The 27,825-nt window shown below is 36.6% G+C and overlaps 1 protein-coding gene across 1 annotated transcript; it reads right to left on the bottom strand.

The window, feature by feature from the left end:
• Positions 1 to 241: 241 nt before the first annotated feature.
• Positions 242 to 4,080, bottom strand: LOC140175630 (uncharacterized). The gene is made up of 6 exons (XM_072204157.1): positions 3,877 to 4,080; positions 3,220 to 3,798; positions 2,011 to 2,286; positions 1,392 to 1,870; positions 727 to 893; positions 242 to 681 (listed from the first exon to the last, which is right to left on the bottom strand). The coding sequence occupies exons 1-6, from the start codon at positions 4,078 to 4,080 to the stop codon at positions 242 to 244; spliced, it is 2,145 nt and encodes a 714-aa protein (XP_072060258.1).
• Positions 4,081 to 27,825: the final 23,745 nt, after the last annotated feature.

Here is a 27,825-nt window from a genome sequence, read left to right on the forward strand (position 1 = left end):
CGTACCCCACCTGCATGGTTCCATCACAACTCTCTGTATTGCTGCATCGTTCTCACACCTTTTTTTGACTTAAAATCAGTAAAAGCAATTAGCGCATAAAACAAGCAAAGCGAACGCAAGAAAATTAAGTAAAGATACTAAAACTAAGTAAACGAAGCTGTAGATAAGGAAGACCATACCATGGTGGATTGTCTCCCACCTAGCACTTTTTTTAACGTCCTTAAGTTGGACGTTTATGAGCTCAATCCTCTTCCTTGGCCGGGTCTTTCAAGAGAAAGATCTCCAGCTCCTTGTTATTCTTCATCTTCACACCATGATAGAGTTTCAAACGGTGGCCAATGACTTTGAAGAAGGTAGGGCTTGAGGGGTGACTCAAGTGGATAACTCCATATGGTTCAGCCTTATTCACCAGATATGGTTCATCCCACCTTGACTTCAGTTTGCCCGGCATAAATCTCAACCTTGAGTTATAGAGAAGGACTTGATCACCAGCTCTAAACTCTCTTCTCTTGATGTTCCGATCATGTACCGCCTTTACTTTTTCTTTGTAGAGCCTTGAGTTTTCATAAGCTTCTAACCAAATGCACTCCAATTCGTCCAGTTGCAATTTCCTTTCAACTCCGGCTCCTCCCAGTCCTGAGTTACATTCCTTCATAGCCCAATAAGCCTTGTGTTCCACCTCTACCAAAAGGTGACAAGCCTTTCCATAGACTAGCCAAAACGGACTCATGCCAATCGGTGTCTTGTAAGCCGTCTGATAATCCCATAGTGCATTTCCGAGCCTAAAGCTCCAATCCCTCCAATAAGGTTTAACCATCTTCTTGAGTATGCGCTTAATCTCTCTATTAGACACTTTGGCCTGGCCTTTGTTTGGGATGATAGATCGTAGCCACCTTGTGAATAATGTCATGTTTCTTCATCAAACCTGTTATTCTTTTGTTACAAAAATAAGAGTCTTGATCACTCACGATTGCTCGTGGTGATCCAAAGCGGCAAATGAGATTATTTCGAACAAACGAGACAACCACGTTAGCATAATCAGTACGGGTAGAAATTGCTTCCACCCACTTAGAAACATAATCAACGGCTAACAGAATATATAATAAACCATTCAATTTTGGAAAGGGACCCATGAAGTCAATACCCCAAACATAAAAAATTTCACAAAACAACATGAGTTGTTGGGACATCTCATCCCTCTTGGATATGTTTCCGAACCTTTGCATTGGTGACAAGAGCTACAGAAAAGATTTGCATCCTTAAAGAGTGTGAGTCACAAAAATCCACAGTCTAAGATTTTTCTTGCAGTTCTTTGAGGACCGAAGTGGCCACCACTTTCAGAAACATGGCACGCCTCTAAGATAGACTAAATTTTGGATTGTGGAACACACCTTATAATCATTTGGTCAGCACCACATCTCCACAAATATGGGTCATCCCATATGCAATACTTGGACTCGCTTTTGAGCTTTTCCTTTTGAAGTTTAGAAAAATGTGGAGGAAAGGTGTGACTAACCAAATAATCAGCAATGGATGCATACCAAGGAACCACTTTGGATATTGCTTGTAAGCTATCAAAAGAAAATGCATCATTAATAAGAGTGGAGTCACGTTTTATATGCTCTAGGCGACTCAAGTGGTCCACCACTAAATTTTGGAAACCACTCCTATCCTTGATCTCTAAATCAAACTCTTGCAATAGCAATATCCAATGCATTAACCTTGGCTCTGATTCTTTCTTATCTAGCAAGTACTTCAAAGCTGCATGGTCTGAATATACTACCGCTTTGGTTCCAAGTAAATAGGTCCGAAATTTATCCAAGTCAAAAACAATTGCTAGAAGTTCCTTTTCAATGGTAGTATAGTTAGACTGGGCACCATCTAATGTCTTAGAAGCATAAGCTATGATATAGGAATCCTTACCTCGAGCTGAGCAAGCGCCGCTCCTACCGCATAGTTAGATGCGTCGCACATAATCTCAAATGGCCTACTCTACTCAGGCCCTCTCACAATAGGAGCTTGGGTTAAAGCAATCTTCAGCTTGTCAAATGCTTCCATACACTCTTCACTCAAGTCAAACTCTACATCTTTTTGCAACAGACGGGAAAGGGGTAGTGCAACCCTACCGAAGTCCTTGATAAAATGCCAGTAGAAACCTCCATGACCGAGAAAAAAACAGACTTCCCTCATAGAAGAGGAATAAGGTAAACTAGAAATAACATCAACCTTGGCAGGATCAACAGATATACCAGTATTAGAGACAACATGACCTAGAACAATACCTTGCTTTATCATAAAGTGACGTTTTTTTCAAAGTTAAGCACAAGGTTTGAACTAGCACATCTTTCTAATACTCTAGCAAGATTATCCAAACAAAGGTCAAGAATACTTCTATACAGTGCTCAAGAAGATCCGAAAAGATGCTCATCATGCACCTTTGAAACGTAGCTGGTGCATTACATAAACCAAAAGGCATCCTTTTGTATGCATACGTTCCAAAAGGGCATGTGAAAGTGGTTTTCTCTTGGTCTTCCAGAGCAATATGGATTTGAAAATGACCAGTATAGCCATCTAAAAAGCAATAATGTGACTTACCGGACAAGCGATCAAGCATTTGATCGATGAATGATAGTGGATAGTGATCCTTGCGAGTGGCCAAGTTCAAGCGCCTGTAGTCGATGCAAACTCTCCATGAATTTTGCACCCTTGTGGCCATGAGTTCTCCACTCTCATTCTTGACTATGGTGACATCGGACTTCTTCGGAACCACTTGTACCGGGCTAACCCACTCACTATCCAAGATTGGATTGATAATGTCAGCCTCAAGTAGTCAGGTCACTTCTTTCTTCACAACTTCTAGAATTATGGGGTTCAACCGCCTTTGAGATTGATGGATAGGTTTGGCTCCCTCATCTAGAAAAATGCGATGCTCACAAACTTGAGGGCTTATACCAACTATGTCCACCAAACTCCACCCAATAGATCTCTTGTTCCTTCCCAGTACACTAAGCAATCTTTCCTCTTGTTGGGAGGTAAGCTCCTTTGCAATGATCACCGGAAGCTTTTGATTCTCTTGAAGATAGACATACTTAAGATGGGGTGGAAGTGGCTTTAATTCCATATTTAGCTCATGGCTTGGCATTTGATTATCCGGTAGCACCGGAGGTGGCAAGGTATCTTCATCATATTCAGGGGTTTCCCCACACTTAAACCATGTACCATGTTCTTCTTATCCACTATATCCTGGTGGACTTCAGCCACAATATCATCAATCATATCACACCGGAAGAGAGAATGGTCCTCCGGTGGATGCTTCATAGCCTCGTCAAGATTGAAACTCACTACTCTTTCATCAATTCCAAAGGAATATGTACCCAAAAAAGCATCCAATTTAAAACGGGAGATTTTCAAGAATGACCTCCCAAGTAAGATAGATGATGGTCTTCTAGAGTCATTAGGGGACATCTCAAGAATGTAAAAATCAATTGGAAAAGTCAACCCCTTAATGTTCAATAAGACATCTTCCGCAATGCCAACCACCGAGATTATGCTTTTATCCGCCAAAACAAAATGGGCTGCCGACCTTTTCAACGGTGGAAGCTTCAATGCATCATAAACAGATAAAGGCATAATGCTGACACAAGCACCTAGGTCACACATGCAATCAACAAATTGTATACCACCTATAGTGCAAGTAACCAGACAAGGACCGGGTTCACCACATTTCTCCGGTATAGCACCCATCAAAGTTGAAATTGAGCTACCCAAAGAAATAGTTTCTAGATCATGAATCTTCTCCTTATTCATGCACAAATCCTTTAGAAACTTAGCATACTTAGGAACTTGGCGAATAGCATCAAAAAGGGGAATAGTTACCTCGACCTTTTTGAAGATATCCACCATATTGGGATCTAGCTCCACTTGCTTCTTGGTCCTCCTTGCTAGGTGTGGAAAAGAAATTGGAATAGCCTCTTTCAAAACATTTTCTTCCTTAGGAACTCCATGCTTCGGTTGAGCAACTTCTTCTTCAGACGTCTCTTGTACCTCATCCTCGTCTTCAATATCTTCTACCTCAATCATATCTTCATCTTGAGTGACTTCTCTTGAGCTTGGCTCCTCGGGACTCCTCTCTTACAATGTAGTACCGGACCTCAAGGTGATGGCATTGATTCCACTTCTGGAGTTAGGTAAGGGTTGAGAGGGAAGTGCAATAGAGCTTAGAGATTGAGTATTGGAGGTAGAGGGTGGGTCCTTACGGGATATAAGAGCTTGGAGAGTAGAGGTGAGACCGGTGAGGCTAGAGGTAAGTGTAATTTGAATCTTTTTTTGCCCTTGAAAAATAGAGCAAAGCGTTTCATCTTGGTTGGAGGAAGAAGGAGGGTAGGTAATTTGGGGGACTTGTGGTTGGGTGATTTGAGATACTTGAGCTTGCCTCTGGTGAGGTGGTTGGTACCTTTAACCTTAGTTTTGTTGTTGGTAAGAAGGGTTTTGTTGATACCGGTTTTGTTGGTAATTGTTATTCTACCTTTAGTTTTCACCATTGTCTCTTCCTCCTTGGTTGTAGTTGTCTCTCCATCCTTGGTTGGGATTCTCTTGGCAACCTTGGTTGTAGTTACCCCTTGATTATAGTTACCGCCTTATTGATAATACCCTTGATTTGGACGGTTGTAATAAGCATTGGTAGCCGCCAAGGTATTGTCCTCTTGGAGTTGTGGACATTCATCAGTATAGTGAGAATAACAAGCACAAATTCCACATACTCTTTGAGGGAAATTTTACCGTACTGAAAACTCATGGGCTAGGGGTTCTTATTCCACATATCTCTTATTTTTCAGACGTAGGTCCTGGTGCTCAGCATTGAGCTAGATTCGTCTGGACGACAACAAAGTCTATTTGATTCTGTTTTGTACTTTTAGAATTTCTCCTTTTTATTTAAAAAAACTTTAATATGATGTATGTAAATGTTTATTTTAGAACTTGCCTATAGAGGCGATGAGGTACATGGGAGAGATAGTAAAATACTATTGTCAACTGTTTTAATTCTGTAACCCTAGCCGACCTAAACTTCGCAGGTTGTGACTAGTGGCTAGTATACTTATATTATGATACATATCCAATCTTTATTCCATTCTTCCTTAATGTTTTAATCATTCCACTTTCTGAATGTGTTTTACTTCTTTTTCTTTGATATGAGAGTGTCTTCGTTTGCGATTTTTAATTTACTCCTTTTTAGGATTCGCGTTTAATAATTCCTTCAAATTATATACGTGTTATTATTCCACCCCACCACATTAATATCATTGACTTATGACCCGAGTATAAGGATTTGAATATTAGGGTGTTACACATGTCACAGATTTAGAGAGGCAACTTCAACAAGCTAAGGATCAAGTGGCAACTCTTCACACATTTCTACTACAAATATATGATAATGAAGTACCTACTTTCTCAGATGATGTGCCACACACTTAGTTAGATTTAATGCACCTCATGGCTTGTTAGTTTAATCTTTAGATATATCTAGTTTAAACTACTGTATTAGAGGTAATTTTATTTGTTTTCATATAGAATTGTACGATTTGGTTGATTTAATTTTTTTCATATCTTATATGAACAATTCATATTCTGAACCATTATTATTTAGTTTGTTATATACAGTGATTTATTATTGATTATGGTTGTTTAGTTAATAGTATCTCTTAATGTAAAATATTTTCAAAATAGTAATATATATAGAATAAACAGAAGAAAAACAATTTGAAAAAAATTCAATTAGCAGTTAATACCTAGAAATTATTTTTTAAATTAAAAATGTTCAATTAGTTACGAAATTTTGTGTTGTTAGATAACCCATCAATATTCGGCACAGAAAAAAGTGTGAAAAAAACTCAGTCTGTCTATGTTAGCCACAAATAAAGCTTGGCAAAGGTTGAACCTTATTTTTACATGTTTTTATTTTGTCAAGAAAAAAATTGTTATTAAATAACCCATCAACATTGGACACAGAAAAAATTGTGGCTAAAAAATCCCACCTGTCCTATTTTTGTCACAGATAAAACATGACAAAAGCAAAAAAATTTTTGTGCACCATTTCATTTTTTCATGGAACAGAATGTACCCAAATGTGTAAAATTTGTGGCTAACGAAAGGTCTCTATGGGCGTTAAAACTATGGCTAATTAAGCAAAATCCATGCCTAATTAAAAATGGATCACCTTTTTAGCCACGAATGCTCATTCATGGCAAAAGCATCATCACCACAATTATTTTGGTGTTTAGCCATAATTATTTTGATGTTTAGCCACGGTTTTTTCTGTGGCTAAACTCCTTGTTTCTTGTAGTGCAATGGAGTATTATCATATATAATGGAGTGTGGAGCATTATCATATATAATGGAGTATGGAACATTATCAATTAATAGAGCATGAGTTTTCATAATATATTTTCACTAATTAGTAAGCGGATTAGGTAAATAATACTATACCATTATTTAATTCAAAATGTTCAACTAAAAATATATCCTAACAAAAAGTTTTGAGACACACCAAGTTTACATATTTAAATTATTCTAGTAGTCATCAAAAAAAATTTTACATTATTCTAGCTCTTGTGTTGAATTCTTGTGTATCATCTTTGTGTAATAGAAAATCTATTATCATAAATTATCAAGTATTATATTGCGAAGATATCATCAAAATACAACTCTACTATACTCTCATATATAAATTCCTACCCTTATTTATCTACATTCATCATACTTTCACAATATATTATCAGTATGAAGACTCTTAAAGGTATGAAATTTAGTTATGTCAAATCATTCTCAATTAGAATTTGTACAACTCTATATTTCTAGAAAAAAAATTATTTATCATAGATTATAGATGCAAAAATTCACCAGGACTCGATAGGTCTCGATAATGCCATTAAGAAAATAATAATACAGCGTTAAAGGATCGCGCTACTGTAATAATTTTCCTTCGTCATCATCTTGATGAAAGATTCAAAAATGAATATCTTATTATAAAAGATCCACCAGAATTATAGAAGAGCCTAGAGGAAATGTATTATCACCTAAAATCGGTGATTCTTCCAAATACCCAATATGAATGGTTACCTTTGCAATTACAGAATTTTAAATTCGTTACTGAATATAATTTTTTTAATGTTCAAAATAACCTCAGAATTAAAATTGTGTGAGAAAAATTTACTAATAAAGATATGTTGGAGAAAACATATTCGACCTTCTATACCTCGAATATGCTCTTGTAGCAGCATAATCGAGAGAAGGGATTTACAAAATATTCTAAATTGATTGCATGCCTTCTTGTGCCACAACAGTATGAATTGCTTATGAAAAATCATGAAACTCGTCTCTCTGACCCCACTCCATTCCTCAAGTGTATATGACACATTGTAATCCTAAACATAATAAAGAACACTATTTTCATAACAAATGTGATAAAAGAAAAAAAGAAAAAATTCTTTAATAATAAAAGATCCTACAAAATGTGGGATAATAAAGAAAAGAAAAATGGTCACATTAAGAATATAGAAAACAGATATCATCGTTACGGTGGTAAATATCAATGGTCATGTACTTGTCATACACCAAAATACTTAGTTGAACTATCAAACATCTTTAAAAGGAAATAAGAAAAAGATAGAAACTAATTTTATCTCAAAACATGCTCCTACCACAACTCATTATGATGTGTCATATTTTTGTGAAGATGTTGAAGAAAATATTGGTTATTTGATCAATAATAAAAATATTGAATAATTTCTTTTCTTATTATATGTTTGATTTTCAATATATTAATGTATGTTTTTACTTATTTATATTTAAATGTATTTACTTTTAAGTTTATCATTCTATGTAAGTTTCAAAGAATCAATAAATAAATTTGTACTATTATAATATGTGTACAATAAATAAATAGCTATACAAATAAGAATATGATTTAACTCATTCCATATATATGTATTAACAAAATAATTGAGTTATGAATTTCAAAAGAAAACTAATTTTAAAGATAAATTATACATTGAATTATATTTTCACATGTTTATTGTTTCTTGTGAAGAAATGATAAAAGTACAAGGAAAAGATATTTGTCTTACAGATAGTGTAAGTACACACATAATTATCAAAAGTAAAATTTATTTTGCCAATCTTGTACATGAAGAGACAAGTGTTGCTACTTTATTGGTACAAGTAAAATTATTAATGGCTCTGGAAGAGTTATTATTTTGTTTCCTGGAGGAATAAAACTTGTTATAGATAATGCGTTATTATCTACAAAGTCTCAAAGGAACTTGTTAAGTTTTAAAGATATCCATAAGAATGGATATCATATTAAGATAGTAAATAAGGATAATAATGAGTTCCACCATCACGAGTTGTGATTCAAATAAGAAAGTCATATTGAAAAAATTGCCTATGCTATCTTTTGGTATATATTATACTCATATTAGTGCAATTGAATCGTATGTCATAGTAAACCAGAAGTTTACTAGCTCAAATGAATTCACCATTTCATATGATCGATTGGCTCATTCTGGAGCAACAATTATGTGAAGGATCATTGAAAGTTCACAAGGGTATTCATTGAAAAACCATAAGATTCTTCAATCTAGTGAGTTATATTGTGCTGCATGTTCTCAAGAAAAAATTATAATAAGGCCATCAACAGTAAGGATTGGATTAGAATTCCCTAAATTTCTTGAACAGATTCAAAGTGATATATGTGGACCAACTCATCCATGATGAGCAAAAAACTTGATACGCTCGAATATTGGCAAGTGCACTAAATCACTCTAAGTAATACCACGATGAGTGAATATTGTTCCCACAAGAATTAAAGAATTGAATCAAGCAACCTCTAACTGAATCTTCTAATTAGATTGATCGAACCTTTGCAATAGGATGAATGTGAATCTTGATATAATAAAGCATAATGAAGGAGAGTGTTTGGAGTGAATGAATGTATGCTTATGATTTTGAGAAAGAACATAGTGAATAAAGAATGTTAAAGGCTTCGGAGATGTTTAACTTTTAAGAAATAAAATCCTCTCATTTCTTCACTTTGATTCATGCAAAAATATTTTCATGACAAATCATATATAATCAAATCCTAATTCCTTGACAATTCAATTTGTCTTAACTTAGTTAATTGCTAATTCCTTGGTCAACTAACTAAGAAAAGAGGTTACACATAATTCCGATTTAACGCCGTACAACTTTCAAAATACTATTCCTAGTCAAGTTGAAAATTATAAGAAAGAGTTTCAAGCTAATTCTGATATTAAATTTTCCAAAGTAATAACATAATCCAAGACAGAATTAGAATATTTTTCAATACTTCTAACCATTAAAAATGAAGAACGAGACTCACTCTTGAAAAAATATAAATCTATAAATCAAAATAAAAGAAACGAAAAGTTAAACAGAGCTCCGAACCTTTAACACAAGAGGTTTAGTTACTCATCATAAAGAAGAAAACAAACTAAAACTAATGAGATGCTGGATGAATCCAGTTATGATTCTATCGGGATCCGAGGATCCCATATGCCTTTTGTGAACCATTATTTGCTTATTTATATCATAAATCCTATCCTAAAATTTAAATTCAAAAACTAAATCTAATCTTATCTTTTGAAGGATAAGATAACAAAAACAATAATTCAAATCTAATCTAAAACTAATTCTTATCTTTCTAGAAAAAGTTGATGATAACTAATTATTCAAATCTTGAATCTTTGAGTTAAATTATAGCTTCCTAGGAGAAGGATGTGGGCTTGGCGATGGGCTTGAGTGATTCCTTCCTAACTTAGGAGAATTCTGGACCACTACGAGTGACAAAATCACTTAAAGGCGCACTCTGGGAGTTGGCAATGGGCGCCCATATTTTGGTCTTCAATGGGCAATGGGCTTGACTTGGACATGTTAGGCACCATCTTTGAAACACCATCGAAGCCATTGGGCTTGAAATTTGGGTACTGGGTTTGATGGATTTAGGCACTGGGCGCCCATTTTTTCTAAGAGTTCAATTGGTGACTTCCTTGTTTATTTCTCTTCTCTTGATTACTTTAAAAACTAATTCTGAATGCACAATAATTCTAAAACAACTCCAAATATATGATTAATTATGAAGACCTCATTAAAAACATAAAAACTTCATATTAAACATACGAAAATTGCTAAAAAAAGATATGTAAAAATTACTAAAGATACCAAGGTATCAATCTCCTATGTGAATCTTTTAGATACTATATAGTGTTAATATATGCATCTTCAAAATAGTCTCATGTGTGCTTATTATTATCTCGCAACTTGGTGTTTGCGAGACTACTTTCGCAAACTATAAAACTAAAAGCACAATTTTCAGAAAAGCTGATAAAAAACTCTACCTTGATAATGCTGGTGAATTTACTTCCAAACCTTTGATGCTTATTACATAACTACTAGTATAAGAGTTGAACATTTAATTGCTCATGTTCATGCACAAAATAGACTAGTATAATCACTTATTAAACACCTTTAAGTAATTACTAGACCCTTAGAATGAGAACGAATCTCCCAATTTTTGCTTGAGATATGCCATTTTACAAGTTGTAATATTTATCCGTTTAATTAAGATCACCCATGCGAATGGTAGCGTCAGAGGGTGCCGCATACCGCAGAAGAATTAGAAGAGGGCTTCTTCTTGTAAGAAAAGGGAAGCGGAGCCTTTTAATTAGAATGAGTGGTGTTAATAGTAAAAGTAAGATAGACATAAAGTGAAAGAGAGGAAGAGGAGGAGGGAGGAGTTTGGTGAAGAGCATTGGAAAACCTAGGGAGGATGAAGAACAACACCTTTGTTTTTTAGTTTTTTCATTTATTTTTTGTTTTATTTTTTAAATTATTTAAAATTTTAAATATAAAATTAAAGTTAGTTGAATTTTGATATTTAATAAATTTAATAATAAAGCTCTACATCCAAGCAAAATATTTAACTAAGTCTAACTAAATTGTTATAACAATTTTCAAATTACGTGCTTCTTTCTCCTTTTCCTTCTCTTTCCTCATTTTCTTCTCCTTCTCCTTCTCCTTCGCAATCCCCCTTTCTTCTCCTCCTCCTCCTCCTCCTCCTCCTCCTCCTCCTCCTCCTCCTTCTAAATTCACGCACGCAGGTTTTTCTTCTTTCCTTCTTCTTCTCCTTGTTTTTCTTCTTCTTCTTCTTTCAAATTTGCACATGCAGATTCTTTGTTATCGTCATCACCAATAATACCAATATTTTGTGACTATTTTATTAGTTTTGATTTTTTCTACTGGCATCATTAAATAATTTCGGTTCATTTATTAATTTATTTCGCTTCAATTGTGTGTTAGTTGAGGTTCACTTGATGCTGCAGATAAGTATTGACCAAATTTTTTATTCCTCAAGTAATTTCAATTTATTTCTTAGTTTAATTGAGATCCATTTGAATTTAGAAATGAATTCGATGTGTTTTTATTAATGATTGAATCTTTTTTTAGCAAAAAAGAATGAAATTATTTATCATCGCTTTATTCAATTATTTTGGATTTCATTCTATTCCATTCAATTTGTCTTGAAAGCCATTCCAATCATTGGGACAAATTATTCATCGATAACAAATTTTTCTTGAAAATATTATTAAAGCGAAACCATTGTATAATACCAAATAAACTGAACATTTGTCCATTATATAAATTCGAATTCAGAAACACCTGCGTCTAGAATGAATCGAAAATATTATCAAAGCAAAACCATTATATAATACCAAATGAACTGAACATTTGTCCATTATATAAATTCAAATTCAATTTAAAATATTGATTTTTGTTAGCAAAATATTGGTGTTGTTGGTGATTACGATAACGAAAGAGAAGAAGATGAGGAGGAGGAGGAGGAGGAGGAAGAGGAGAAGAAGAAGTTGCATTATTGAAACGCGCGTGTGATACACGCTGGTGTGATAAAAATGATTTTTGTTGAGTTTGGACCAACTTGGTTGGATTTAATTGCTAAAAATACTGTAAATTTAAAAGTATAGTTTTGTCAAAAAAAAGTAAAAAAATGTTCAAGTCTTTTTATAAAATTAAATAAAAAGATATTTTTTATTTTTATTAAACTATAAGAATATTTTAGTAAAAATAATGATATGATCTACATTTAAAAAAATAAATGATGACGTGAATAATATAATCCATGTATTATATTTTTATTTGTTTATATTTTTATCATATCATATATATAAATTTATCAACATATATATAGAATTAAACACATTAGTTAATTCAAAAAACTTCATCTATAAATACATCCTAAAAAAAATATTTTTAAACACACCAAATTTACATATTTACATTATCCTAATTCTGTGTTAAATTCTTGTGTATTATTTTTATGCAATAAAAAATTTATTCTCATAAATTATCAAATATTATATTATAAAAATATCATCAACATATACAATTCTTTTGATTTATACTCATATATAAACTTCTACTATTATTTATCTATTTTCGTCATATTTTCACAATATATTTAACTTTTGTTCCAAGTTGTATAATATCTCTCACTTTCATCTTTTATACATAATTTGTTATTGAATAATCAATTTTATTCTTAATCAGTAAATCTATTTATTAGAATTACTCAACTGCTTTCTGTCTACGTTATTAATTAAGTGTTGTTTAATAATATTCTGTTAAATTATTTTAATTGGTGTTTTAATTTTATAATATTATAAAATCTAGTATTTGTATAATATATTATCTTATAATATTAGATATTTTATTTACTATAATAATATTATAATTTATATGAGTAAAATAATATATATATATATATATATATATATATATATATATATATGAAATACCAAATTAATAGGAAGAGTACTCCTGGGTTTGAACCTTGATAACCTCTATCATGGGTGAGAACATATCATATATGAAATTATGAATTACCACAACGTTAATTCTAAAGTTTCCTACCAATTTGGAGTAGTTAAGATGTCATGACTCATGAGTCTCACCTTTTCAAATTTTTTTCTATATTTTTCATGGGTTACAAAAGTTTAGTCTTAGAAATTTCAAAAGTTATTTTTTTTAATTTTTAATTTATAAAAAATTATATTAATAATATTTAGTACTATTTTTTAGATATATTTTTAATTTTTTTTAAAAATTATTTAAAAATTTTTGAAAAAACAAAAAAATTGACTTCATTCCTTCTTAAAAAAATTATTTTATTATTTTTATTTATTATATAATTTTAAAATAAATAATTTTATGATAATTTTTTAAATATAAAATAATTTATTTATAAATTACTTTTAATATAAGTCTTTACATTTTAAATTTTTTTAAGAAATTTAATTAAATTATTTATCCAAAATGATCCAAAGAGAAAATCTCTGATAGCATGAACTGTGATGGTTAAAAGTGACTTTTTATTGATCAACAAATGTTTTATCGACACTAGCGCTCTGATCATTGCAAGAGAAGCATAAAGCATAAAGTATTAAAGTATATAACTAAAAATAATTTCTTCTTCATTTGAGTCATTAATATTGAATCATGATCCTTGTTTGTATAAGTTTTGTTTATTTTTTTCAAATTGTATAATTAATTTTTTTATTTTATTATTTTATTATTTGTAACACCCTAATATTCAAATCCTTATACTCGAGTCATAAGTCAATGATATTATGGTGGTACGACTCTCAGGTGGATTTTTAATATATAAATATAGGTAATTTTCGAAAGGAGTATTAATCGAGAAGCCTGAAAAGAGTAGAAATAAAATCGCGAAGACGTATCACTCACGTTTCGACAACGAAAAGTTAAACTGTTAAGCCGAACGCGATATAAGGACAAGGCATAAAGGAGATTAAGAGATAGATAACAGATAGATATTTATAGCATAAGTAAATAGCCACTAGTCGCGACCCGCGAAGTTTAGGCCGGCTAGGGTACAGTATGAAAGTAGTTGACAACAGTATATCCTAATCTCTCCCAAAGGAAACATAAGAGCCTCTATAGGCAAGTTCCAAAAGAGTTCAATACATAATATAATCTTTTCAAAGCAAAGGTGGAGAGATTCTAAGCAAAACACAAAGTAGAGAAAATAAATATCTTCGCCGTCTCTCAGGTGAACCACAGCTCACTTCTGAGCACCTGGACCTGTATCTGAAAAACAAGAGATATATATGGAATGAGAACCCCGACCCATGGGTTCCCAGTACGGTAAAAGTGTCAAATAAATACAATGCACTGCAATAAGAACTCACTAAGCATCCTAAACTCCTTTTCACCCAGTATCCAGCCTAGATTCTCACTAATCCCTAAATAGGCATCTGTCGTAAGGGGATACTAAATCTAGTTCATATCTCATATGATTCCCAACTCGCTGACTCTCCCACGAATCAGATTCAGAATCATAAACAAAACCATCATCAGTCGTACTGTGGTGCACGAAATTGTGATCAATACTTTTCACAAATCAAATAATCCCCGGTAATGAACCCAAAAACTTGGTGTTCAATACCATGGCATAAACACAACTTCGCACAACTAACCAGCAAGTGTACTGGGTCGTCCAAGTAATAAACCTTACGCGAGTAAGGGTCGATCCCACAGAGATTGTTGGTATGAAGCAAGCTATGGTCACCTTGTAAATCTTAGTCAGGCAAACTCAAATGGGTATGGTGATAAACGCATAAAACATAAAGATAAAGATAGAGATACTTATGTAATTCATTGTTAGGAATTTCAGATAAGCGTATGAAGATGCCTTCCCTTCCGTCTCTCTGCTTTCCTACTATCTTCATCCAATCCTTCTTACTCCTTTCCATGGCAAGCTTAAGCAAGGGTTTCACCGTTGTCAGTGGCTACCTCCCATCCTCTCAGTGGAAATGTTCAACGCACCCTGTCACGGCACGGCTATCCATCTGTCGATTCTCGATCAGGCCAGAATAGAATCCAGTGATTCTTTTGCGTCTGTCACTAACGCCCCGCCCTCAGGAGTTTGAAGCACGTCACAGTCATTCAATCATTGAATCCTACTCAGAATACCACAGACAAGGTTAGACCTTCTGGATTCTCTTGAATGCCGCCATCAGTTCTAGCCTATACCACGAAGACTCTGATCTCACGGAATGGCTGGCTCGTTTGTCAGGCGAGCACTCGGTTGTCAGGCGATCAACCATGCATCGTGTATCAGGAATCCAAGAGATATTCACCCAATCGAAGGTAGAACGGAGGTGGTTGTCAGTCACACGTTCATAGGTGAGAATGATGATGAGTGTCACGGATCATCACATTCATCAAGTTGAAGAACAAGTGATATCTTAGAACAAGAACAAGCGAAATTGAATAGAAGAACAATAGTAATTGAATTAATACTCGAGGTACAGCAGAGCTCCACACCTTAATCTATGGTGTGTAGAAACTCCACCGTTGAAAATACATAAGAACAAGAGTGATCATTGGCTTCGGTCCCAAATAGGGAACCAGAAGAACCAAGATGAAAATACAATAGTATAATGTCCTACTTATAGAAAACTAGTAGCCTAGGGTGTACAGAGATGAGTAAATGACATAAAAATTCACTTCCGGGCCCACTTGGTGTGTGCTTGGGCTGAGCATTAAAGCATTTTCGTGTAGAGACTCTTCTTGGAGTTAAACGCCAGCTTTTATGCCAGTTTGGGCGTTTAACTCCCATTTTGGTGCCAGTTCCGGCGTTTAACGCTGGGATTTCTAAGGGTGACTTTGAACGCCGGTTTGGGCCATCAAATCTTGGGAAAAGTATGGACTATCATATATTTCTGGAAAGCCCAGGATGTCTACTTTCCAACGCCGTTGAGAGTGCGCCAATTGGACTTCTGTAGCTCCAGAAAATCCACTTCGAGTGCAGGGAGGTCAGAATCCAACAGCATCTGCAGTCCTTTTTGGTCTCTGAATCAGATTTTTGCTCAGGTCCCTCAATTTCAGCCAGAAAATACCTGAAATCACAGAAAAACACACAAACTCATAGTAAAGTCCAGAAAAGTGAATTTTAACTAAAAACTAATAAAAATATACTAAAAACTAACTAGATCATACTAAAAACATACTAAAAACAATGCCAAAAAGCGTACAAATTATCCGCTCATCATACTGTCTCAGCAATTCTATATCAATACATCATACCCTCACCTGGAGCTAGTGAAACCACATCACTGCGTCTACCCAGGGAGCTCAAATCATCTCAACCAATGATCATCATCATCATGTAATCGCATCATCAATTCATCTCATCAAGAACAGCCCTCAACCTCCACCGACACCAACATGAGGGGCCTCTCAGTTGTACAAACACAAGCTATACAGGCAAGTAATACACAATTAAGGTACAAGTAGAATACGTAGCACATAATCAGGTAACATAGCACATATAATATAGAAATCCAAAACAAATAGGCAAACCCAAACAATTCAAACATATGCAAATGATGAATGCCTGCCCTATGGCTGATGATATCATCTGTCGGTTATCAAGCCAACCTGACGTGTCCGATAGCTAACCCGGGCACAGTCTCTCTGTTGCGTATTAATATCATTAGAGGGAATATGTGCCCTGTCACCATTAGAGGGTATCTGCGCCCTGTCGCCATTAGAGGGTATCTGCGCCCTGTCGCCATTAGAGGGCATCCGTGCCCTGTCACCCTTACAACCAGAGAGAAAACACAAGCATGCTTACATTCAACATTTTTCATCATTATTCATTTATCATATATGCCTTTATACTCAGCCATAATCCATAATGGCTTTGCCGTAACTCGGCAATAACTCATCCATCCGGCTCACAGTTCAATCCAGAACTAGCCAATTTATCAACATGGCTCCGCCGTATCCGGCAATAACTCAGCCATCTGGCTCATGGTTCAATCAAGAACCAACCATTTATCAATAATTATAGCCCTTCGGCTCATGGCATACACGGTACTTCCACCACCATCCTCCATATCTCATAATCATCTTTGATCATCATTGATCACAACTTTTCCCCTTGCTTCATTCGCAAGTTACCACATCCCCTAGCTCCTTCCTCTTTGCTAGGCATATCATAATGATTCAATACATAAGCGGTGAGATCGGAGGCTTAAAAGTATGAGATTTAGCTTTTAAAACTCACAAATCAACTTCGGGATGAAAACAAGGCTACGCGCACGCGTACTTCACGCGCACGCGTGGATGGTCCACAAAGCTCATCGACACGTATGCATCATACACGCGGACGCGCGGATTGAAACAGAGCCAGACAACGCGTACGCGTCAGCCACGCGTACGCGTGGGTGCATTTGCGCCCCAGGCACAAAACTGGCACAACTCTCGGGAAAATGGCTGGGCATTGGGTGCAGCGTGATGACAAGTCATCATATACCCATTTTTCAAGCTAATTTCACTTGTTTTGTTAGCATTTATGCACTTTCTTGCATCCTAAGTAAGTGATTTGGAGTGAAAATGCATAACTTCTCTAAATCAAGCAACCACCATGAATTTAATGTTAAATCATGAGGTTTGAGCTAATTTTGATTGCATTTTAATTGATTTATAAGCCTCTTGAATTTAGTGATACTTTGAGTGGTTGTTTGGTTTATTATAGGTGAAGAAAAGAAAAGAAAATGAAAAGCGTGGCCTAAGAAGCGTGACACAAGAAAAGGAAAGCGTGGCCAAAAAGGGGAGAAGCGTGCCGCATCACAATGGGGAAGCAATCTTGCCCTCCACAAGGGCAGAATGCCCTCTAGGAGGGCAGCATTAAGTGACCAAGCAAGCTTAGGCAACTCTGCCCTGCACACTCCAAGGGCAGAGCACAAAATGATGCCTTGGAACCAAGAGAAGCAAACCCTGCCCTGCCCTTGTGGAGAGCAGAATCGGGCTCCATGAGGAAGAAAATCAAGGAGAAAATATCAACTAGGCATGCTACAAGGCTCGAACAAGGGACCATGAGGAAGCCAAGCCTTGAGACCCACTACCGTGCCAAGAAACCAAAAAAAAATAAAGAAGCGTGTTTGCATCGGCCCAGGATCGAACCCAAGACTTGAAGGAAGGACCCTGCCCTGCCCTTGGCGCGGGCAGGGCAGCTTTTGAATTGGCGCATCACACACAAGACTTTGGCGCACCATTTCTCAACCTGGCGCACCAATTTCCTCGTCCTGGCAGCATTGGTGCGCGCGTTCCTTCCCTGGCGCACCAACCCGTTCCTGCCCTGCCCTTGGCGCGGGCAGGGCAGCGTTCAGCACCATCCGCACGCCCAAACGCCCCCTGGCAGCACCATCCGCACGCCAAACGCCCCCAGGCAGCACCATCCGCACGCACAACGCCCCCTGGCGCACCACACTTTCCCGCCCTGCCCTTGGCGCGGGCAGGGCAGCCTCTGGCGCACCAGACGCGCACCAAGACGCGCACCACGTAGCACCAAGTATCAATTTTCTGCCCTGCCCTCCACAAGGGCAGGGCAGCCTCCTGGGAGTGGTTTTTGGGCCAAAATTCAAATTAAAAATTCATTTGAATTCATTTCTTCACCAATCCAAAAGCCCATCCAAATCCTATTATCCAAGAATAGAAAGTGTATAAATAGGACTTAGTTTGATGTAATTGGGACCTTTAGCTACCTTTACTTTGAGCTTTGAATTTTTACTCTTATTTTTGAGAGCTTTTGAATTTCCTTTGTCTTTGAGCTTTCTTGAGAGAATTGTCCGAGCACCAAGAGGATCAAGGGAGAATTGATTGATCTCCTTCCTCAATTCCCTTGGGCAATTCTACTCTTCTGTTTTCTGAGCATTGGGTGTGTGAAATTGGGGAAATTCTGTCCCAATTCCCATTCAAGCTCTTTGCACTTCATTTTCTGCATAATCGAATTCTAAATCTGTTCTTCTACTGCTTCATCTTTAATTTTCTGTTAATTGCTTAGTTAATTCAGATCTGGGAAGGAAATTGGGTTTTAGGCTCTGCTACCTAAGCCCTTGGGATCCTGAGATCATAATTCACTCTTGGTTCTTCTGTGAACCTCTGCTGCATTTTATTTCAATTCTGTTTGAATGCTACTTGTTCCTGATTTAAATTCTGCTCAATCTCTTGCTACAATTTCTTTCAGCTTTGTTTAGATCTTGCAATCTCATTCCTCAATTCCCTTTTATATTCAAGTCATTTATCTTTCTTGCCCTTTAAGTTACTGCAATTTAAGTTTCTTGCACTTTAAGTTTCAGTCATTTACTTCCTTGCTCTTTAAGATTCTGCACATTTACAATTCTGTTCTCCAATTTACTGCATTTTTCCCTTCCCCCTTTACATTTAATGTCATTTACTTTCTGTTAAACACAAATCACTCAACTAAAACTTGAATCGCTTGACTAAATCAACCACTAAACTAAAATTGCTCAATCCTTCAATCCCTGTGGGATCGACCTCACTCATGTGAGTTATTATTACTTGATGCGACCCGGTACACTTGCCGGTGAGTTTTGTGTTGGATCGTTTTCCACACATCAAGTTTTTGGCGCCGTTGCCGGGGATTGAAATAGATTGACAATGATTAAGTGAAGTGGAGGTCTAGATTAAGCATTTTTCTTTTCTGTTATTCTAACTCTCACTAACATACTAACTGTTCGAGAAATTGCCTCTACTAACTCACTAACAATTTATCTCAAATAACTGCACTCAATTCTCAAGCGTGTTGTTGATTGATCATCCTGATTGTTTGCATATCACAGAAAATCAAGTTTCTACAGACATAGGGTATCATGACATGAAGCCACCACTCATTGCACTCATCAAAAACAATTGTTCTTATGATGGAAATCCATCAGAGGATCCTCAACAGCATATATCTACTTTCCTGAGAACTTGCAATGCGGTCAAAACTGATGGTCCAGATCAGGATACTTACAAGATCTTGTTATTCCCTTTCTCATTGAAGGGTGAAGCTGCACAATGGTTTGAAACTTTTCCCCAAGGAAGTATTACTAGTTGGGATGATTTGGTCATCAAATTTCTGGCCAAATTCACCTCATCCAAACAGATCATCCAGCTGAAAGAAGAGGGACATCTATTCACACAAGGGGACGAAGAACCACTCTTCAAGGCTTGGGAAAGATACAAGAAAGCAACTGACAAAGTGGGCTTCCGAGCTTTCTATGAAGGATTGACCCCAGAAACAAGAAAAGCAGTAGACTACTTCTCAGATGGCCTACTCAAAGCAACAACAAATGCTCAAGGAATCACAGACTCCAATGACAAAGGAGTCAACAACCAACATCCATCTGAGAAACCACATAATGCAAGCTCAGAAAAAGAAGTGGCAAATATTGAAAAGGTGAATGCGTTCAAGGACCAAAATAAACAAATGCACCATCAACCACAGCAAAACAGAGAGTTGTCTGCTGCAGTGGATGCTAAATTTCCACCATGGAGACCTCATTCTTATCTGAGAATGAGGGAGCCTCAACATCAAGAACAAGGAAGTTTCCGCCAGGACAATTCCATGACCGCAACCCATCAACATCCCCCACCCACTAACACCACCCAAAGCCAATACCCACAACACAGACACTTCCAAACCCATCTTAACTGGAGAAGGAGTGAGTACCAAAATCAAAGACCAAGAGAATTCCATTACAACAACCCGGACTTCATAAACCATCAAAAACACCATTACAGCAATAACAATCACTACATGCCGCCACCATACTCACCCTTCCTATCTTCAACATGTCATAACCAACCGACCCCACAAGATTCTCAGAGAATCACAAACTTGGAGATCCTAATGGAGAGAATGATGAAACATCAAGAGGAAACAACTAGGAACCAAGAGATGTTAATGAGAGGACTTGAGAAGCAGATAGCTCAATTGGCAAAGCACTTTGCAGAAATAGGTGAGAAGAAACCAAATACTTTCTTCAAAACCAGTGAGGATAAACCAACCAATAACGAAGATGCTACAAAAAAAGAAGTATGGAAAAGGATCATAGGAGACAATGAAAAAGGAAGTACCAGCCAAGAAAAACACAACAGAGAATCCCTTCAAAGAGAGACAGCGGAGAAAACTAAAGACAAGCAGAAAATCTCCACTGGAAAGTTTTCACTAGGGGATCGAGTGATGATCAATACTCAACCCTTGAAGGTATCCCCACAGTTATCTTATCACTACACTGTGACTAAGATACTTCCACAAGAGTGCATAGAAGTCATCAAAGAGGAAACAGGAAGGAAATTCATAGTGAAGACAGACAGGCTAAGGCACTGTGATTTCCGACCCCCATGATAAGCAAAAATGAAGATGTCAAGCTAATGACAATAAAAGAGCGCTTGTTGGGAGGCAACCCAACCTGAGGTAGTTTCTTTTCATAGCTTTTCAATAAAAATGTTGAGTAATTGTTGTGCATTGCAAGGAGCTAAGTTTGGTGTTGCACACCAAAAACAATTTGAGGGAGAATGAAAACTTCTAAGTTTGGTGTTCCACCAAAAATATCAATTAACACATTCTCACCTCTTGCATGATTCTAGCTCCAAGTAATCAAACCTATTATTCAACTGTTGAATTGTTTTCTAGCTCTAATTCCATTAACCTTTAGCAAGAATACATGGTTTCAAATATGGTTAACTTGGTACATCTGAGACAGTGGCAAAACAATTAAGTTTGGTGTTCACACACCAAAATCAATCCAAGAGCCACACTCAGTATTATGCTTACTAACCATATAATTAAGGGCTTGAGAAGCAAGCAACTTTGAGGATTATGCAGGACAGAGTCAATAATTGAAGACATTATGCATCTTAACTCAAAGAGGACACAACAGAAGGAAAAATCAAAGAGCTGCAACTTCAAAGGTTGTATCTGAATTTAATCCTTGCTGCTGTGTATTATTTCGAACATGGAAATCATTGTATTTCTTGCTAAAGTGTTCATTTAGCTACAAGTGAAATGGTTTGTTAAAAATGACGAATCTGCTTAATGCTTGTATCCATCACTTAGCTTTAAATATTGCTTTGCTTCCCAATTGCTTAAATAAAAGAGTTTGGTTTGAATTGAAAAGTAAAATGTCCAATGTTGCATGAGTATGAATGGAAGTTGGTGGTGGCATATGTGTTTGATTAAATGCATAACTCATGAAATAAATGTTGCATAATATCATTTTCATCCAATTGTGAGTTAGCTTGCTGTTATGAAAACTCATATCAAGAATGAAATACCCTTGGTAACAAAAACAGAAAGAAAAGGAAGAAAGAAAAAAAGCCAAAGTGGCAAGAAAAACAAAGAATAAAGGTTGGACACCAATGGCTTGAACCTTAGGACAAATGTCTGTGGTGTTCTTGTACTGAGATCTGCTTGGATGAGTAAATTCTAAGGGGTATTTTGAAACCCGGTCACTTAGATCAACTGATTTGGGATGGCCAATTGAAAATCCACAATAAAGAGCAACTTAGATACAAAGCACTTAGTGATCCAAAGAGATGCTGGGCATCAATGATCCTAGGAAGAATTAGTGAGCTAAGTGTCTGTGGTGGAAAGATGTTGAGCAAAAGAAAAGAAAATAAAGCCAAAGGCTATGCTGCAGCATTTGACACCCAACCTATAAGAGAATAACAAGCTTGTTAAAGCATTATAAACCAAGAAAAGTTACCAAGGGAGTAATCAAAAGAAGAGTCTTATAACAGCAAGTTTAGCAAACCTTTGATGCAAAATGTGTATTATGCAGCAGCAACAATAAATGAGTGTCATTGTCTGCATAAATGCCCCATAGATCAAGTTCTGCTATCTGCATAATAAGGATATATACACTTGTCTTATTCATTCCATTTTCTCTTAGTTTTGATGCTTGCTTGGGGACAAGCAAGGTTTAAGTTTGGTGTTGTGATGACAAGTCATCATATACCCATTTTTCAAGCTAATTTCACTTGTTTTGTTAGCATTTATGCACTTTCTTGCATCCTAAGTAAGTGATTTGGAGTGAAAATGCATAACTTCTCTAAATCAAGCAACCACCATGAATTTAATGTTAAATCATGAGGTTTGAGCTAATTTTGATTGCATTTTAATTGATTTATAAGCCTCTTGAATTTAGTGATACTTTGAGTGGTTGTTTGGTTTATTATAGGTGAAGAAAAGAAAAGAAAATGAAAAGCGTGGCCTAAGAAGCGTGACACAAGAAAAGGAAAGCGTGGCCAAAAAGGGGAGAAGCGTGCCGCATCACAATGGGGAAGCAATCTTGCCCTCCACAAGGGCAGAATGCCCTCTAGGAGGGCAGCATTAAGTGACCAAGCAAGCTTAGGCAACTCTGCCCTGCCCACTCCAAGGGCAGAGCACAAAATGATGCCTTGGAACCAAGAGAAGCAAACCCTGCCCTGCCCTTGTGGAGAGCAGAATCGGGCTCCATGAGGAAGAAAATCAAGGAGAAAATATCAACTAGGCATGCTACAAGGCTCGAACAAGGGACCATGAGGAAGCCAAGCCTTGAGACCCACTACCGTGCCAAGAAACCAAAAAAAAATAAAGAAGCGTGTTTGCATCGGCCCAGGATCGAACCCAAGACTTGAAGGAAGGACCCTGCCCTGCCCTTGGCGCGGGCAGGGCAGCTTTTGAATTGGCGCATCACACACAAGACTTTGGCGCACCATTTCTCAACCTGGCGCACCAATTTCCTCGTCCTGGCAGCATTGGTGCGCGCGTTCCTTCCCTGGCGCACCAACCCGTTCCTGCCCTGCCCTTGGCGCGGGCAGGGCAGCGTCCAGCACCATCCGCACGCCCAAACGCCCCCTGGCAGCACCATCCGCACGCCAAACGCCCCCAGGCAGCACCATCCGCACGCACAACGCCCCTTGGCGCACCACACTTTCCCGCCCTGCCCTTGGCGCGGGCAGGGCAGCCTCTGGCGCACCAGACGCGCACCAAGACGCGCACCACGTAGCACCAAGCATCAATTTTCTGCCCTGCCCTCCACAAGGGCAGGGCAGCCTCCTGGGAGTGGTTTTTGGGCCAAAATTCAAATTAAAAATTCATTTGAATTCATTTCTTCACCAATCCAAAAGCCCATCCAAATCCCATTATCCAAGAATAGAAAGTGTATAAATAGGACTTAGTTTGATGTAATTGGGACCTTTAGCTACCTTTACTTTGAGGTTTGAATTTTTACTCTTATTTTTGAGAGCTTTTGAATTTCCTTTGTCTTTGAGCTTTCTTGAGAGAATTGTCCGAGCACCAAGAGGATCAAGGGAGAATTGATTGATCTCCTTCCTCAATTCCCTTGGGCAATTCTACTCTTCTGTTTTCTGAGCATTGGGTGTGTGAAATTGGGGAAATTCTGTCCCAATTCCCATTCAAGCTCTTTGCACTTCATTTTCTGCATAATCGAATTCTAAATCTGTTCTTCTACTGCTTCATCTTTAATTTTCTGTTAATTGCTTAGTTAATTCAGATCTGGGAAGGAAATTGGGTTTTAGGCTCTGCTACCTAAGCCCTTGGGATCCTGAGATCATAATTCACTCTTGGTTCTTCTGTGAACCTCTGCTGCATTTTATTTCAATTCTGTTTGAATGCTACTTGTTCCTGATTTAAATTCTGCTCAATCTCTTGCTACAATTTATTTCAGCTTTGTTTAGATCTTGCAATCCCATTCCTCAATTCCCTTTTATATTCAAGTCATTTATCTTTCTTGCCCTTTAAGTTACTGCAATTTAAGTTTCTTGCACTTTAAGTTTCAGTCATTTACTTCCTTGCTCTTTAAGATTCTGCACATTTACAATTCTGTTCTCCAATTTACTGCATTTTTCCCTTCCCCCTTTACATTTAATGTCATTTACTTTCTGTTAAACACAAATCACTCAACTAAAACTTGAATCGCTTGACTAAATCAACCACTAAACTAAAATTGCTCAATCCTTCAATCCCTGTGGGATCGACCTCACTCATGTGAGTTATTATTACTTGATGCGACCCGGTACACTTGCCGGTGAGTTTTGTGTTGGATCGTTTTCCACACATCACAGCGCATCGACGCGCACGCGCACACCACGCGCACGCGTGGATGGTGCCTTCTTGAAGAACAACGTGTTCGCGCCAAGTGCGCCTACACGTGGGGGTCATTCTGCTAAAAAAATTTTTTAAGTTAAAAGCTGCAGAATTCACAGATTCAACCCCCAATCTTTCGACGGACATAACTTTCTCATTTTAAATCATTTTTCGCCCGTTCTTCGAACGGCATGGACATCCTGGATCCAATTTCACTTTTAAACAATTTTGGCACAAAACAGAAATTCGCAGTCCAAGTTATGTCCCATCAAAGTATGCCCAAAAACCATGTTTTCACTCAAAACCGCAAAGTGTCATTTTCAAGACAAGCCATTTCCAACTCTTTTCAAAATCAACTAAAACATGCCAATTTCATCCCTTTTCTTTGAAATCAATCAAAGTATATCAAAATTGACAACAAGCCTCCTCAACTCATACACTAACACATTACCACAATTCACAAAACCGCCATATAACCATTTTTACCCATTTCACACAAATGGCTAAATTACAAACACAATAACATGTCATACATCCTTCCTCATCCCAATTTCTAACAATACTATTCCCAATCAATCATCATTATACATAGTCAATATCATACTCACTATCACATGGTTTCACCCACAAATCAACCTTAATCATTTCTCAAGCATATATCACAACATACATATCTCTCATGCATCATCATACCATCAAGGCATCAATAATCATGATCACATATATGACCACATAACATACCTCAACCAAAACCAAACATACCTCATCTATATAATTTCACCCAAAATTACCGAATTCCACACTTCAACTCCTCAAACCTTATTATTCAATAACCAACCCAATCATTCACATATTCATTATCTGAAATTCATCCAATCACTTGTGTCATCCAATCACTTGTGTCATCATACAATGCACACATCAACTTACCTTCCTTACCTCTTTCCGGCCTCCGGCCCAAAATTTACGGCCTCCGGCCCATTTTCACAATTTAAATACATAAACCACAAATCAATACTCATTACCCAATACAAATTTTCAATACACCAAGCATACAAGGCCACATAATTCTCAACACAATCTTTAATTCACATTACATACCAACTATGCATATTAGCACCAATCATTTACACAATCCAAACTTAATCCTAGGGCATCTAACCTAGGAATTCTCATCACACCACACGGTACTTAAATGAAACTTAAACCGTACCTCTTGTAGCCAAATCAATTGAGCATCTTCTTTAGAAGTCTCTACCAATCTTAGTCCCAAGCCTCACCAAAGCTCTTCAAGCAACACCAATCTCCCAATTGTGCACCAAGATCATCAAATACACTAACATAACCAATATCACATACATACATCAACCTAGGGCTCATAAAAATGACAAATCACAAGGGTTTGAGCACTTCTTACCTCAGCCCATATGAAGTAGGGATAGAACCCACTTGGAATCCATGTTGGAGTATCCCTAAACACCCAAAATCACAAGATTTCAACACTAACTACCCAAAAACGTGTAACAGTAGAGAATTTCGAAAATTGGGCAGAGATGAATGGAATACTCACCACAAAACTTAGATAGAATTGTAGAGGATGAGAAGAGCGATGCGTGGCCGCAAACGGCTCGTCAATCGGAGCTCCGTAGCTCAAGTTATGGTGGTTTGAAGATCAAAGAGAGTTAGGTTTTCTCTCTTCTCTTCTCTCTTCCCAATTTCAGCGCCCAACACCCCTTCTTTAGGGCAAAATGAGCTGAAATACTCATAACTAATGTTTATATATGTTGGATCTTGGGCCCACTTAGGCCCGGTTCACTTATTTTTGTCTGTTGGCCCAATTTTGGACCAAAACTTTTAAGATTAGCGCTCTAAATCACACTTCAAATATTTCTACCTTCCCTAATTATAATTCCTCATTTCTTAATCTTATTTACTCATAATCAATTTTCTCAGCTGTAATACCAGACAGATCTCAACCGGTACTTCCGGTCAAAATTCCACTGTGCGCTTTTACGCAGAAAACTATGTTTTCCAACTCGGAAAAATTTACTGAATCCAAATATCATATTTAAATCATCAAATTCCAATTGCCAAATCTTCCGACCATATTCGCTCCTACTTAACTTATTATTTAATTAATTTCGATTAGACCGGGTATTACATTATCAACTTTTAGAAAATGTAAATTCTTAATAATTTATGTTTAAATTAAAATTACAAAATTGATACAGCATTTAATAATAATAAGCTGATAATGATAAGTTCATTTTTTGGAGACAGTAAAATTAAATGAAGTGATAACAATCTCTCAAAGTTAAAAGTTTAATTAATTTTGATTAAAGATTCAAACTATTTTGATTCCTCTAATTTTGTAATCCTTTTAGATTAGACATTTTTTCTTGACTATCTTAGTCATTCTTTTAGTCTAGCCACCACAGAAGTCACTTCAATTAATTATTATGAATGCATTATGCATCGTTAATAACACTGTTTTATGAGCAGTGCCTAGCCAGTATACACACTGTACAACAATTCCAACCACCGTTACCACCGATTTTACACTGAAAGAATAATAATTACGTAGGGCAAGATACATGCCATGAATTATCTCTATACAAGGACTATCACTACTGTCCACAACAATTAATATAGCCATCAGAACGAAGAAAAAGCCTTGTTTGATTAATTAACAATTTATCAACTAATTCCCAAAATTATAATTACTAAAACGCACATAACAATTTTTTTTCAAAGAAATATTAAGA

The sequence above is a fragment of the Arachis hypogaea genome, chromosome 10 (assembly GCF_003086295.3).
Source record: "Arachis hypogaea cultivar Tifrunner chromosome 10, arahy.Tifrunner.gnm2.J5K5, whole genome shotgun sequence".
Taxonomy (NCBI): Eukaryota; Viridiplantae; Streptophyta; class Magnoliopsida; order Fabales; family Fabaceae; genus Arachis; species Arachis hypogaea.